This window comes from Lathamus discolor, chromosome 1 (assembly GCF_037157495.1).
Source record: "Lathamus discolor isolate bLatDis1 chromosome 1, bLatDis1.hap1, whole genome shotgun sequence".
Taxonomy (NCBI): domain Eukaryota; kingdom Metazoa; phylum Chordata; class Aves; order Psittaciformes; family Psittacidae; genus Lathamus; species Lathamus discolor.
The window spans coordinates 4,776,988-4,793,539 of NC_088884.1; the positions used below are offsets into that span (position 1 = coordinate 4,776,988).

The following is a 16,552-nucleotide window of genomic DNA, read 5'->3' on the forward strand; positions in this document are numbered from 1 at the left end:
AGGCCAGGCTGGACACAGCCTTCGGTGATATGGTCTAGTGTGAGGTGTTCCTGCCCATGGCAGAGGGTTGGAACTGGATGATCTTAAGGTCTTTTCCAACCCTAACCATTCTATGATTCCATGATTTTTTCTTGATGGCTTCACTTAAGCTGTCCCAGGCTACAGGAGCAAGGGAATCTTCCCAATTACTAAGACCTGAGCAGATGTTCATCCTCCCTGAACCCCAGGGGTTGATTGATTGCTTGACTTGAAGTTTTCTCTCTCTAGGACTAGCTTTGTCCATCTCTGACTAACCATATGCTTAACTATATTAATGAAAATGACAGGGAACATATATCGCCTTGTTCAAAAAGCTTTGGTATTCACACAGAGAAAATCCCTCACTTCTTTATTGCTCCTATAGGAGTGTCTTAATGTGCTTTACAATGAATTGAGAGCCATGGTATATTTGCATGGCTGAAAAGCATTATTACCTCTATTTTCCAGATGACAAACTTTGGCACAGAGAATTTAAGTTGCTACCATGAGGTCTGCCAGCAGCAGTCACAAGACCCAAAAGGTTCACCACAAAACTCTATCTGCTACAACTTCCCCAAAACCTCTCTTTTTAAAGAGTGTGCCTCTATCAACCTCTCTGAGCCTCACTGCTTTGCAATAAATAAATTTGTGACAGATACAGCTCTGAGGGTGCGGCAATGAGAAACATCGATCATTCGTATGTCTGATGTCAGTCTGTTTCTTTTGGTGTGCTTCCACCCACAGCTCGGTACAGCTCAGATGAGTTTGCTGATGCACTGTTTATCAAGCAGCAGAACTGAGGAATGCAGATTAGTGAGAGGTGAGTAAAGGAGGAGTGAATAAATCAATGGTGAAAGGAGAAGCTACCTCTGATGTAATCACTAGGTCCATTTTTCACAGGTTCCAGGAAGGATATGCAGGAGTATACTAAGTTGTATAGATATCAACACCTCAAAGTCAAGTCATGCTATAGACTATATCTTGCTTTCTTTTTTCTTTCTCCTACATAAAGGCAAATTTTAACCACCAAAATGTTAGAAATTGCTGGGGACTGCTGAATTTAACGAAGTGTGTCAATAGGGAACATGTTACATAAATGAACTCACATGAACATTGAGGGTTCGTACAGTACATACAAAAACAGAAGATAGGCAAACATTCCTTAAGGGTTTTGATTATGAGATGTTTCTCACTATCCATAAAGATCTCCAGGTTACTCTTCTGCTTCTCTAAATTACTCATTATGGGGATACTATATTAAGATGGGACCTTGATGCTTATGGGATCTACAGAAGGCAAACAGTGATGCAAACTCCTCAGAGAATCTGACAGCTTTTCAGCATTGGTGTGCCCTCCCAACCCACCCAGGGAGGGAAGGCTGAAGTTCAAGCATCACTTACCATCACCTTGTGCCTTCCGATGAGGTTTGGGGATTCACACAGTAGCTGCACATCTGATACAGTCACTGCACAGGGCTTCTCACCAACCAAAACGGTGTAGTTCAGCTTGGCATTCCCTCCTGCCACTGGTGGGATCAGGTTCTTACCCTGGATAGAAAGGAATATCACCCCCACCCAAAAAAACACACATCAGGAAAGAGTTTGCCTTCGCCTCTAGTTCCAGTGCTAACATTGCACTTGGCATCTGTGGTTCACCATTTGCTAACACAGAGAGAAAAAGACAATTTAGGAAATCATGCAGAGGACAGCATGGATGGGTATGGACTGTAATCAGTCAAAACAGCCTGTCCTGCTCCTCTCATTCCAGAACTAAATGAGAAGTGTTGTATAGAAGTCTTGCACAAATAGGCCCTCAAAAAACATATTCAGGCAAGTAAGAGAGCTCCCTTTCCAAACATGCAAGAAGTTATTTTGCAGGTACAATTGTTTCTTTGCATATACACCACATACAAGTGCTGATACAAAAATGCTCAATCATAAAGTTCCTTCTTTGTATTGCAGAGTCCATATTACAGAAATAACAAAGGATTGGTGCAGGAATTAAACAGGGTGAGAAAAAGGCCTTGAAAACCCAACAAAGAGACTTAGGTATTTAATTGCCAGTCCTGTTGCAGTTCTTTTATGGTGAACAGCAGTGGGTACAAATTTAGACTGCACACAGCTAAAGACAGCAGGAGTTTATATATTTTAGCTATGGGTATTGGCAGATGCTGAGCAGTGATTGGTGTCTGCAGATGGTGACTCTGATACAATGTGATATGATAGGTGAGATGAATGAAGATGCAGTAGGGATACAGCTATGATTTGCAGGGTGCTGGCAGACACAGAGAGGCAATGGGGAGTATGTTTGTCCTTTCTCATGCAGCCCTTGGTCCCCATCTCACCTTCAGTATGATGGGACTTCCTGGCTTCAGCTCCAGGATCCCTGAGGGATTGAAAACCTCAAAGATAGGGTTTGGGTAGTAGGTGAAGTTGGTTTTGTTGAGGATCAGCAAGGACTGCACGTTGTCAAGAATGAAGCCAAACTCCTCTGGACGCTCGGCAAGCTCAGACTGGTGATTGGGGTCGACAGCCAGGGCTGGAGCCTGGCAGGTCATCTCCGTGCTGTTCTGTACCTCACAGTTCTGGAGAAAGAAACCCAACACAAAGAGTGCTTACTGAAAATGCTGCCAACTCTCCTGATGGGCAGATACCTCCCAGTGGAATGTTAGCCTACCTATAGCCAGAGGATAGAGAGGACCAGACCTCCTTGGTTAGCATGACACAGTTTGGTGCTTCATTGCTTAAAACATACCACATAAACATCACATAGTCAAGGCTGGGAAGGGATTAGGAAAGGTTTGCTGCAGCAGGCGTGTGAAGTTTACGCTGCAACTGGGCATCCTGTGCTCCTCTGCCTCAAGGGAGCGTAGCCTCTGGGGTTGCCAGTACCAGCGTCTTCCACTAACCTCATTCCCTTCTGGAAATAGAAATGTCTTCTTGTTTCAAATACAGAAAAGACTAGCCAAAGCCTTACAACCACCCTACAATTAGCTCACGCACTCTGGGGATCACTCCAAAAGTGTATGTGTAGTGCATACATTACACTATGTGAGTACATATCTCAGCTGTGCACAAGGTTCCTGTTTGAACATCAGGTTATCTCAAACGAAGCCCAGGAAGTTGCAGGTGTGAACACAAAGGGATAGGTCTCAGGAGACTCTGAAGTTTGGTTCCAGCCCTGCCAAAGACCTGCTTTTTTGTGTATTTGAGAAATGGGTAAGACTGTGAAAGGTGTTCCACCCTCTCTCCCATGATAAAGGACTTAGAATTAGATGTCTGGTTCTCCTTCAGGATATGAGCTTTCATCTTTTTACATTGTGGCAGCTAGCACAATGCATCCCGGTCTCACCATGAGCCAACAGGCTCTGTCAGAAACAGCACCAGCCCTGTAGGATCCCAGCTGTGCTTGATGTGACAGTCTTCTCCAAGCTAGTCTGATACCTCCAGCACTGAGAGCACACTCATTATCACAGCTAGCACAGCTCGAGTGCTAATCTGTCTTTGGTTCACATCAATAGAGAGATAAGTGACTTGGACCAGTTAGTTTCATATTGTAAAGTAAGTAAGTCAGATGTTCTTTGCTGTAACAGCTCTTACAAGGAAGAATAGGCACCAGAGTACTTCCCAGCACAAAACTGATGGGCAATTCTACATGAGCAAGTGCGAGATGATGAATAGGCTTCATCATCTGCACAATGGCATGATTGTTTGAGACCACTGTGTCAGGCAAAAGCTGGAGTCTGCGGAAAGAATAACAGGAAGAAATGTGGCCTTCTAATTCTGCAGGAAAACTTGGTCATGCTGTACTAGGGAATTGAACACATTATAAAGAATACCTATGAATATGCATAATCACTTCATGAGGGACTAGAAAGTAGATTGTCAGTCAAGATTCACATCAGACCCAGAAATCAATCTCAACAGACATTTCCTGAATCTGATAGAGTGTGAGACGCAAAAAAAAATTGCTTTGTATTTGGGAGATACGAGTTATGACAGAACTGGGATGAGACCAATCTTCAGGTGTCTTAGTCTGCAAACTGCAGATGCAAATGAATCTACCTCATATATTCCTGCATTTTCTTTCTGGGTCTACCACAGTTTCACCATTGTTCATGTGGCAGTAGGTTATTTCCAAAGCAAAATACTTTGAAAACCTTGGGTGGAAAGCCCATGGATTAATCTTAAAATCTCAGAAATGAAAAGGATCTGGGCTTTCTGCACCCACCCAAATTAGTCCCTCTTATGTGTTTTATTTTTGGAGCCTCTTTTTCTGTGATGCTCTTTCACACTTGGTCCCAGGAAGTGCCCATACACAGACAATACCTTTTAAGATGCTGTTACAATCAGAGAATCACAGAAAGGTTTGTGTTGGAAAGGACCTTAAGATCATCAAGTTCCAGCCCCCCTGCCACGGGCAGGGACACCTTCCACTAGAGCAGGTTGATCCAAGCCCCTGTGTCCAACCTGGCCTTGAGCACTGCCAGGGATGGGGCAGCCACAGCTTCTCTGGGCACCCTGTGCCAGCGCCTCAGCACCCTCACAGGGAAGAGCTTCTGCCTTATATGTAACCTAAATCTCCCCTGTTTAAGGCCCAAAATCTCCTGTTTAAATCTCTCCTGTTGCATGGCCCCATTCTGCAACCTACTGTAGGTGCAAGTGCTGTCTACTCTTTAGTCTCCTAATTGGAGGTGCTAAACTCATACCTTTTACAGCTCTCTCTGGAGCTACTCAACAGCTACTGGTAACTGGCTTCTTCCGAGTAAACTGTCCTCCCAGACCTTGGTCAAGCTCTTCTGGCCTCCAAAGCAGGGGAGGCCAGAGAGATGAATCAGAGAAATTCAGAGAGCTTTTGATTTCTCAGTGGTCACTGAGACCTGAATTAGGCTGTAAATTTAGCTGGTTAAACCTGGATACACTCTTGTAGAATCCAAAATAGTCCAGGGAGTGGGCACAAAAGTACCAAGGAATCTCTTCTGATCTTAGAACACTCAGCAAATAACCTGAGTTTGGGTCTACTTATTCACAGGCATGGCTGATAAATAACACAGGTTATACATGGGCCAATAGAGAGGACAGATATCCTTGAGCTAACAGAAGAAAAAGGCTCAGCAGAGACCAGGAGCTGAACGACCCTTCCTGATAACTCCCTCTTTGGTCCAGTACTCCTTCAAGGACAGATCTTTCTGAAAGCAAGCCATGCCCTCTTTTCTGGATCAAACTGGAGATTTCAGCCTCTAGAGCAGTTAGCCAGCCCCCAGTCACCACCCTGGACATGTCCCCTCCTCAGCTCAGCAGTCATACTCACATTGACATGTTCCTTTCCACCGTGCTTGGCCCGGATCTGAGGGTTTTGGATGAGGTCTAGGTGAGTTCCCCACACTGCAATGGGTGTGTTGCCACTAGAGAAGAAGAAATGGAAGAAAAGCATGAAATTAGCTAATAGATATCAGGACTGATTGCACCATCAGTGGGTGATCTGTATTTCTGAATGTTGATTGCAAATTATCTGACTACATCTCACAGTGCCATAGGAAGGGAAAACAAACCAAAACAAGTAATTTTTCATTCATTCATAAGGAAAGAAGTAAAGCCACATTTTTGCTAAATCTGTCACATCAAGCAGCATCTTTTTTTCATTGTTAGGACTGAGCAATCACGATCTTGAGTAATGAGAAGAAGAGCCGGAAATTTAACAGGGGCTCTTCAGAATGGTCCACAGGTTGTATCTCCCATATCACTAAAGGAAAGGAGTCAGAAAACCCCCTCATAGACACAATCCTGTGCAAGGAGCTCTTGAGGTTTCAGTGCTACCTTGGTTCAAGTGTGTAGTCCCATCTTGTGTATTAAACCTGTTATAAAAACATCACCCTGAATGAGACTATGTTGCCTTAGTGTACACACTTCAGTGTTGCCAGGGAATCTGGTCCTGCAGCATCTAGAAGAATCATAGAATGGTTTGGGTTGGAAAGGACCTTAAGATCATCCAGTTCCAACCCCCCTGTTATGGGCAGGGACGTCTCACACTAAATCATGTCATAGCCAAAGTCTTCAACTTTGGTGTGCATAAGGCATTTGCTTGGTTTCCATTTGGTGACCCAGGCCATGTGTGTCAGATCCAACATATGACAGAACAGAGATTTCCAGTCATTGTGTCCCTTTGCTCAGAGAAGGACCAGCATCCTGAGAAAGCAGGTTCATAAAGGTCACAGCCATCTTCTGGTGGATTTTCTCACTTCTATAACAGCTCTGTGAGCCCAGCTTACAATGGGCAGATGTGGATGGAGCCCTTCTCATTCACTGCAGGCACTGTCACAAGAACGAAACAGCTTTCAGAAACACCAGTCTTTCATTTCCCTTGCCTCTTCCAGCTGCAGCCAGCAGTGCTCTTTGTGGAATTTTGAGGAGAGGAGAAGGAATGAAACCATGAAGGAGAATTCCCAGGCTTCAGAAGGAGCTGCTGCATGGATTGGCTTTGAAGGCTGTCTTAAGGGAAAAGGCTCACTATTGGCAGCTTTGACCATCCCAACTAGAAACAGCATTGCTCCACCAGGGTGAGCTCTCCCTTTACAGCACTGGAGGCAACATGATGAAGGGTTTGAAGTGGGAATAGCTATCCAAGAAAGCACAGGATGAGGAAATGTCATCAATGGACAGCCCCCTTCCTGAGGGTTTCCCAGGGTGAGAAGTGCTCTCATCGGTTTCAGCACCTGCCTCCATAACTCCTCTTGGAGACTGTCCAGGTTGTAATTTATTTCCTGGAGCACTCTGCTGAGAATGGGAGGTCATGCGGAAAACAGTGGGATTGGGAAAAGAAAGCTCGGAATCCCTTTCCTGCCTCCAAGTAAACCTACACATACATGAAAGGTGAAACAAGTGCATTATAGATGAGAAATCACCAGAGAATAAACACACTGTAAGGAAGAAGCTTGTATTGGCCAACAGACTTCTCCCATTCCTGACCTTTGTTTTCCATGTTCCTCATTTATCTTCCATTATTAATCAGAGGAGGGTAGAAGTGAATGCAAATACATTCTCTGCTCAGCAGGACACCTACCAGGTTTCAGTGAGCTGGCCATGAGTAGCTAGGAATGTGCTTCAGTCACTCTAGTTAAACCCACACTGATAAACCAAATGGCCAGGACACTAGCTAAGACACTGGCTGGTGGCCACTGATGCTCATAAGCTGTTAGGAGTACCCCAGCCAATGGGTTCAAGGGATAGCAAGGGCCAGGAAGCACTCCCAACAAACAGAATAGATGAAGCTAAACTGCCTTTGAAGGAGGAAAGATCACTGATAGTACAGATGAGGGCAATGCATGCTTGCTGGCTTCAGGACCAAAGAATGGAATCATCGAATCACAGACTGGTTTGAGTTGAAGGGACCTTAAAACTCATTCAGTTCAAACCCCCTGCCATGGGCAGGGACACCTTCCACTAGAGCAGCTTGCTCCAAGCCCCTGTGTCCAACCTGGCCTTGAACACTGCCAGGGACGGGGCAGCCACAGCTCCTCTGGGCACTCTGTGCCAGCGCCTCAGCACCCTCACAGGCAAGAACTTCTGCTCATCTAAATTAGACCTGGATGAAGTACTTAGTAGTTTGAACACAGCCTGTGTGACTAAGAAGCCTGTAAATTTGAAGTCATCAGACACAAGTTCTGTCAAAGAGATTAAATAGATTGTCACACCGGTACCTTCAGACAGATGCTCCCGTGACATTTCTCTGAGAGGTTCTTTATGGTCTTCTTTCATTCCAGTAATGCCTGTTCAGACTGATCCATTTTAAGGACATTTGACCTTGAGGTTTGCAGAGTATCTTAAGCTCTAGCTGTTTGAAGCCATCTACTGTGATAGGAAATTTCTAATGGGAAACTTTATGGGGCAAAACCACATTTTGCCATTTCCATAAGATCTGCTTGGATGGTTGAGTTTTCTTGAACGCACAGGGGATCTCTTTTGAAGTCACACATCCATGTACAAGAGACCTCCTCTTTTCCGCCTTACAGAAGAAATACCCTCTCTCCAAAACTCAGCTTCATATTAAGTATTCTTGATATCATAGAATCATAGAATAGTTACGGTTGGAAATCTAACACTATTGCCCAAGGAGAGATCACTCACCAGAAACAGGAAGACACGTGTATAAACCTATTGCTCTTTCTCCACTGTCCTGGATTTTGGGCTGTGAGCTTTTATAATTATTGTTATTATTTCCTCTTATTATTAATCTCTGCTGCCTCAAACTACAAGGGATTTTGTGCCTTTACTCAGCTGACAGTTTTACATGTTCCAGATGTATCAAATGTGTGTACATATGTACAGCTATAAGAGTGTGTGTATATATACAGAAATGCTTTTATTTAATCAACCAAGTCTGTGCACACAGTTTTCAACCCATGTGTTAAAAATCCTCTGTTTGGTTTGGAAACCGAGCTTGCAGTCTCAGATCACAGTTACTAAGCACAGACACAGATCAGAGAGGTGCTGAAGACACAAAAGCACCCCCAAATCCTCTCCGGCTTGCAAATTAAGCATATAAAACTGTTCATTTGCATGAAATCCACCAGTCATTGCCTTTTGTGTCTGCAGCTGAATGCCCAGTCATGATCACTTCTCAACCAGGTTGAATCAGAGCCTGATGTCCAGCTGTTGATGTCCAGCAAAACAACAGAGGTGCCAAGACTATGAACTTCCTGTCATGGTTTAAGCCCAGTCAGCCACGCAGCCCTCTCGCTCACTCCCCCCCTTCCTCCTTCCTCCCTCTGCTCTCAGAGGGATGGAGAGGAGAATTGAAAGAATGTAACTCCCATGGGTTGAGATAAGAGCAGCCCAGTAACTGAGGTATAACACAAATCACTGCTGCTACCACCAATGATAATAATGATAAGGGAAATAACAAGGGAAGAGAATACAACCGCTCACCACCCGCCGACCGATACCCAGCTCGACCCGAGCAGCGATCTCGCCCTTCTGGGTAACTGACTCCAGTTCTACATCCTGGGCATGACGTGCTGTGGTATGATTACCTCTTTGGTCAGTTTGGGTCAGGTGTCCTGTCTCTGCTTCCTCCTGGCTTCCCCTCCTCCCTGGCAGAGCATGAGACTCAGAAAGTCCTTGGTCAGACTAAACATTGCTAAGCAGCAGCTAAAAACATTGGTGTTATCAGCGCTGATCCCAGGCTGAAAGTCAAAACCACAGCACTGCACCAGCTACTAAGAAGGAGAAAAATAACTGCTACTGCTGAACTCAGGACACTTCCCTAATTTAACTCCTTAGTATCCTAAAAGCTCAGAGCATAATCTTCTATCTGCAGACTCAGATAATTGCTGGACGTAACACAAATCAAACCCAGATCAAAAGTATTAATGGAGCCTCATAAAATTCAAGTTACCTGCCAGCCCAGTGGGAGTCTCTTCTTTTTTTGCTATGGGAGTGAATTAGCAGTAATCTTTTCTTTATTGTCTTGGAAAATGGCACTTGAGAAAGTTTCAAGCCAGGCTTGGTACATTCATTCACTAATTTAGCAAAGCTGGTTTAGTAGCAATCATTTATCCCTCAAAACAGCTTAGCCCCACAGCCAGGAGTGATGAATCAGAGAAGCACAGTGGATTTGCTGTAATGAATCATACCACATAGCAAATATATTGAGTAAGAGCCTCCTCCATCCATCTCTAGATCCACGTGTCTTGACTAACTTATTTCTTGCTCAGTCTCATGACTGGAGTTGGCTGCACTTTCATCCAGCTCTGTGTGGAGGCATTACTCCAGTGCTTGTCTCCATCATGACCTGCTGGATGGAGCTCCACAGCTAACAGTTATAGTGCTTAAAGCTGTCCCCAACACCCTGAACCAGAATGGGTAATCCTGGATGTTGCATCTTCTCTCTCTGTGCCCTCCTCTGAGGTTATGAACCTTCAAAGTGATTTGAAATTACACAAGAAATAGGATGAAAGCCAGTTGGGCTGGTTAGGAAAGCTAAGGCCCAGTCAGAATTAAACTTGGCTAGGGATGTTAAGGAAAACAGGAAGGGATTCTACAGGTATGTAGCGAGTAAGAGACAAACTAGGGACAAAGTAGGCCCCCTCCGGAAGCTATCAGGAGAACTGGCTACCCTGGGTTTGGAAAAGGCTGAGGTTCTTAATGACTTCTTTGCCTCAGTCTTCACTGGCAAAGGCTCAGACCACACCACCCAACACCTGGAAGGCAGACGCAGGCACTGTGAGAATGATGACCCCACGCCCACTGTAGGAGAGGATCTGGTTCGAGACCATCTTAAGAACCTGAATGTGCACAAGTCCATGGGACCTGATGAAATCCATCCGTGCATCCTGAAGGAGCTTGCAAATGAAGTTGCTAAGCCATTGGCCATCATATTTGAAAAATCATGGCAGTCAGGTGAAGTTCCCGACAACTGGAAGAAGAGAAATATGAGGCCCCTTTTCAAGAAGGGGAAAATGGAAGACCCGGGAATTACAGACCAGTCAGTCTCACCTCTGTGCCTGGTAAAATCTTGGAGCACATTCTCCTGGAAGGCATGCTAAGGCACATGAAAAACAGCAAGGTGCTTGGTGACAGCCAGCAGGGCTTCACTAAGGGGAAATCCTGCCTGACCAATTTGGTGGCCTTCTATGATGGGGCTACAGAACTGATGGACAGGGGTAGAGCAGTTGATGTCATCTACCTGGACTTGTGCAAAGCATTCGACATTGTCCCACACGACATCCTTGTCTCTAAATTGGAGAGATATCAATTTGATGGATGGACCACTTGGTGGATAAAGAACTATGTGGATGGCCACATTGCAAAGAGTTGTTGTCAATGGCTCAATGTCCAGCTGGAGACCAGTAACGAGTGGTGTCCCTGAGGGATGGGTGTTGGGACCGCACTTCTTCAACATCATTGTTGGTGACATGGAGAGCGGGAATGAGTGCACCCTCAGCAAGTGTGCTGATGACACCAAGCTGTATGATTCAGTTGATACGCTGGAAGGAAGCAATGCCATCCAGAGGGACCTTGACACAGTTATGAGGTGGGCTGATGCCAACTGTATGAAGTTCAACCATGACAAGAGCAAGGTCCTACACCTGGGTCGGAGCAATCCCAGGCACAGCTACAGGCTGGGCAGAGAAGAGATTCAGAGCGGCCCTGCAGAGAAGGACTTGGGGGTGCTGGTCGATGAGAAAATGAACATGAACCAGCTTCATTGTGAGCTCGCAGCCCAGAAAGCCAACCGTATCCTGGGCTGCATCAAAAGGAGCGTGACCAGCAGGGCGAAGGAGGTGATCCTGCCCCTCTACTCTGCTCTCGTGAGACCTCACCTGGAGCATTGTGTGCAGTTCTGGTGTCCTCAACATAAAAAGGACATGGAACTGTTGGAACAAGTCCAGAGGAGGCCACGAGGATGATCAGGGGACTGGAGCACCTCCCGTATGAAGACAGGCTGAGGAAGTTGGGGCTGTTCAGCCTGGAGCGTGGAGACCTCATAGCAGCCTTCCAGTACCTGAAGGGGGCCTATAGGGATGCTGGGGAGGGACTCTTCATCAGGGACTGTAGTGACAGGACAAGGGGTAACGGGTTAAAACTTAAACAGGGGAAGTTCAGACTGGATATGAGGAAGAAGTTATTTCCTGTTAGGGTGGTGAGGCACTTGAATAGGTTGCCCAGGGAAGTTTTGAATGCTCTGTCCCTGGTGGTGTTCAAGGCCAGGTTGGACAGAGCCTTGGGTGCCATGGTTTAGTGTGAGGTGTCCCTGCCCATGGCAGGGTGGTTGGAACTGGATGATCTTAAGGTCCTTTCCAACCCTAACTATTCTTTGATTCTAAGATTAGAGCCACAGAGATGCTGCAAGGGCTGGAGCAGCTCTGCTCTGGAGCCAGGCTGAGAGAGCTGGGCTGGGGCAGCCTGGACAAGAGAAAGCTCCTTAAGGGGAGACCTTAGAGCAGCTCCAGTGCCTAAAGGGGCTGCAGGAAACCTGGAGAGGGTCTTTGGGCATGGGCCTGTAGGGACAGGACAGGGGGAATGGCTTTAACCTGCCAGAGGGGAGACTGAGCTGAGCTCTTAGGCAGCAGCTCTCCCTGTGAGGGTGCTGAGGCGCTGGCACAGGGTGCCCAGAGAAGCTGTGGCTGCCCCATCCCTGGCAGTATTCAAGGCCAGGTTGGACACAGGGGCTTGGAGCAAGCTGCTCCAGTGGAAGGTGTCCCTGCCCGTGGCAGGGGTTGGAACGGGATGAGCTTTAAGGTCTCTTCCAACACAAACTATTCTATGACCTGAAGCCAAGCAGAGAAAGTTCCTATGCTGTAACTTTCCTGGGGAGAGCAGGGGAATTCACTCTCCTGGGCTGTCAATCTTGCTCCTTTTAACCAGCCCTGAACTCACTTTAATAAGGAAGGGAGTGAAGCAATTTCTCATTTCACTGATAACTTGAACTCTGCCTGAAAATAACCCCCCCAAATGGAAAATCCAGACACTAGAGCTTCCAGCCCAATGTGCAAAGATTCAATCCAGCTGAATCAGTAAATTCCTTCATGGAAATTAAAGGCACTAATTGATTTGTGAAAACAGCTTCTGGATGGGAGCTGAACTGGGGGGATTTACAAGCCCTGCTCCTAATCCCCAGCTACTCCAATCAGTCTGGTTTGACAGGGAAGCAGAGAGCTGCTGTGGATGAATGAGGGGAGACTAAGATTTTTTATTTTGTACCTTTTCCAAGGGAATATCAGAGCATTTAATGGCCAATTTCTCTCTACCCAAAGCCATTTCTGCAGGCTTCTGAGAGCATTTGGGTGTCTCTTTGACGCTGTGCACAACCAGGGCAAATGCTACTCTCAGACACCTTCATGTGAGCCCTCTGAATTCACCAAAGCAGCATTAATGGAGTGAAGAGAAACAGGGATGACTAACGAGGAGAAAGGCTGTTTGATGGGGCAGGGACCAGGGCTCCCTTTCTACTTCATCTCAGGAGCAGTCCTGAGGCTTCCAGGCATGACAGCCAAACAAGCAATGCTTAGTCCTTAGCTAGCAAGTCCAAGAAGGCTGTGGGAAAGGTAGGAATTGCTGCTTTCAAACACAAGGGAGATTCACCTCTCTAAGCACAGTTATTTGTACCCAGGTTTAATAGGTCGCTGACTGGTCCTGCTGCCGTGCAAAGCTGTGGATCCAGCCCAGTGGGGCCTGAAACACAGCCATGACCAGAAGCATTAGGAATTACAGCTTTTAGGGATACAAATGTGTAGTTTAACCAGCCCCAGTGGTCTGTAATAGCACTCAGACAGGGAGAATCTTGGTGCTGGAGAGAAACCCTGGGCTGCAGTAAAGAGGGAGAAAGCTTCAACAATAAGTTGGAGACTTCATAGAATCATAGAATGGTTTGGGTTAGAAAGGACCTTAAGATCACCCAGTTCCAACCCCCTGCCATGGGCAGGGACACCTTCCACTAGAGCAGCTTGCTCCAAGCCCCTGTGTCCAACCTGGCCTTGAACACTGCCAGGGATGGGGCAGCCACAGCTTCTCTGGGCACCCTGTGCCAGCGCCTCAGCACCCTCACAGGCAAGAACTTCCTCCTTATATATAACCTGAGTCTCCCCTGTTTAAGTTTGAAGCCATCGCTCCTTGTCCTGGGCACCCACCTTTGTAATCAAAGCATGAAACTACCAAGACAAGCTTCTGGTGAGCATTTGCAGCTGGATGTTGCAAATCCACTTTTCAGTGAAACACAATGCTTGGCAAGCACCTTTCTGTATCAAGGACCAATATGAACCTACCAGTGTTGCATTAGAAAACCATGGGAGGTCTTCGGGGGTGTCTATGGGATGCTTACCTGAAGATGCTCCACTCAGGCTCAATCCTCAGGATAGTTGGATCCTCTACATATTCATACTGCAACTCCTGATGTATCTTGGCCTTGTCCACTCTCACAGACACCTTCACCTTCTCAAAGCCTTCATCTGAGGCAGTGGTGTTACAGACAATGTGCTTGGCCGATCTCCTGTGAGCAGAAGCAAGTAAATATAAGCCAGATGCCACCAGCAGCAAAAACCATGATGCCAAAGAGAGACCAGCTACTTATTCTTATGTCCTGAGACTTTAACCTAGGTGTTGTGGTAAAACTCACTGCTACAGGAATACGCTGTGAGTAGCCATTTATCTGAGGAAGTGACATTGCCTTTTCACTACAATAATAAACCCCCAAAAGCCATAATCTCTCATGTCCCAGAGTGAAAACTGAACCCCACGGGAAGCCCAAACCAGACCAGTCTCCACAAGTATTTCTGAGTGATTAAATACATCATGGATGTTTCCTTCCTGCCTGCAGACATATTCAGCAGCAGCTCATAAAGAGGGGTGTTTGCACCTCAGCTTTCCCGTCTGGGATAATAAAGTTAACTTTGCATTAGGACTCCAAGCCTTGTTTAAGTGCAGACTGCAGTGTGCCTGGGACCTTTGCATAGAAGGTACTAATACAGTGGGAAGCATTTTATGATTGCACTCCATAGAGAATTCTGCATAAACCTTTCCTTTCTGCCAGGGCTCAAAACCAGCTCCAGGTCTGATCATTCTATAAAAAGCCAAAAATCCAGGCTCCAAACACCTTCAATATCCCCAGACTTGTGATGTGTGGTGCAGCCTCATCTTATGCTCTTAGAAAGCATAAAGCAGGGTGCATCCTTCCCTTGCAGCAAGGAACTCGCTTCACTGACTGCACCCTCCAAGTGCTCTCCAAATTCCCACAAAAGACCAAGCTCAATCCCAGCTAAAACTCTCCAGTCTCTTCAATAAGCATCTCCAAGCAGCTGTGGGTCCCTCTTGGCCCTTTAAATCACAAGCTGTGACTTCACCCTCCTGAATTATAGATGCTAAATCATATCACAGCCATGACAGGCAGCTAAACAGGGTCCCCACAGCCAGGGGAGGGAAGGGCATTGCCCCAAGTCAGTGGTCCCAGGTCTTCTGTGAATGAGCCCTTCTTCTGCCAAGCATATGCTGGGAGAAATGTGCCAACTTCATCTTCAGCCTCCACTGATATTGGCAGCGAAACGCATTGCATTGGGTAGTTTTGAGCTGCAGGAGCCCCTGGGAATGGGATTCAGGCTCATTCTCACAGGGATCAGTGAACATTCAGCAGGTAACACTGACATTAAGCCTCTCTGAACTGCGATTGAACAGGAGCCAACCCAGAGCTAAAATGTGGCAAATAATCCATTTCTTAGCACTACAGGACTATTCTGGGATAAAAGGGAGGTGTTTTAATACTTAGAACCGATGTTGTCAGATTTTCTTTGACACCTCAGCCAAAGGAGGGACATGAAAATGGATCTTTTAAACAACGTAGTCTCTGAGCAAGTAGCAAAGCAAAGGACCATGAAGAATTGTACTGGAATTTGACAAGGAGCCATGGAAAAAAGCACATCAAACACAGATCAAAACAATGAAATAAATCCTGTTCTCCCACCCCAAAACATGCACAGCAAGGACGTGCACGGTGCAGAATGCAGAAGTCCCATTGCTGAATGAATAGACATGGCCACAGACAAGGAAGGTGCTTGAGGGAGAGAGACAGAAGTGACTTGACTGTAATTGCTCACATTGACTCAGGCACATACAATAGGAAGGACTCATCTGTACCTGTAGAAGAGGCAGGGTTGTCGCCCAAAGGTCACGATGACATTACTGCCTGCGTTGAGGTTGTTGCCTGTAATTGTCACTTGGGTGCCACCCGACACTGGTCCCCGCTTTGGCTTGAGATCAGAGAGGGTCAGAGTCTGTGAAGGCAAAAGGTTGTGTTGAAAGCACAGTAGAGGAGCATTTTAGTGATGGAGACAGGTAGGTACCCTCAGGGGTTAACCACGTGTTAGGTGGACTTCAGAAGATGACCATACAGAGGAGCCTAGGTCGATGGAGGAGCCTAGGGTTGACACCAGTCCTATCACAGACATGAATGCCAAGTTGGTGGGATGAATTCAGACCTAACCCCATCTGTTCTCCTCAATCCTGCAAAATTAGGACTGCCCTTGACTACCCTTAGAAATACTCTGCTTGCAGAGTCAGTTCCAGGCCTGGAGCAGCTGGAGCCATGATCTCCCATCTCCGTTGCTTGTTTGACACAGATCAGGTGTCATCTTTGCTATCATGCAACACCACCTCTGCAAAATAAACTGGGTCCTGAACTGGTTGATTGGACCTTGATGGGGACTTTCCACCTCAAAACTGTGGAGCTCACAAGTGATGAAAACATTGCTCTGAACCCTACTGATCTGAGAAGACAACATAACCTGCTCTACAGCTCCAGAGGGATGCCTAAAAGCTGCCACCGTTCTCATCGGCTTTGTCCCTGGGAAGGAGGAAAGCTGTGGTTCAGCAGTGCATCTGAGCTCATGTCTTGCCTCTCCCACATGCCCACCTCACAAACCCAAACCTTTTCCTCTTATCAGACTTGGATGCTGAGACAGTCTAGTATTCACGAGTGTCCAGCACTGATACAGCATGGTGATGCTCATGTTGAGATGTACACTGAAATGCTACAGCCCCAAAAGGAG

At 46.4% G+C, this 16,552-nt stretch overlaps 1 protein-coding gene across 1 annotated transcript in view; it reads right to left on the bottom strand.

Annotated features, from left to right (window-relative positions):
- Positions 1 to 16,552, bottom strand: part of PLXNA4 (plexin A4) — a 450,672-nt gene that overhangs the window by 57,384 nt on the left and 376,736 nt on the right. The window contains exons 14-18 of the mRNA XM_065672631.1: positions 15,642 to 15,778; positions 13,837 to 14,004; positions 5,329 to 5,422; positions 2,363 to 2,602; positions 1,419 to 1,565 (exon numbers count right to left, since the gene is read on the bottom strand). Of these exons, the coding sequence (XP_065528703.1) occupies positions 1,419 to 1,565; positions 2,363 to 2,602; positions 5,329 to 5,422; positions 13,837 to 14,004; positions 15,642 to 15,778 (786 nt within the window). The remainder of the gene's footprint in view (positions 1 to 1,418; positions 1,566 to 2,362; positions 2,603 to 5,328; positions 5,423 to 13,836; positions 14,005 to 15,641; positions 15,779 to 16,552) is intronic.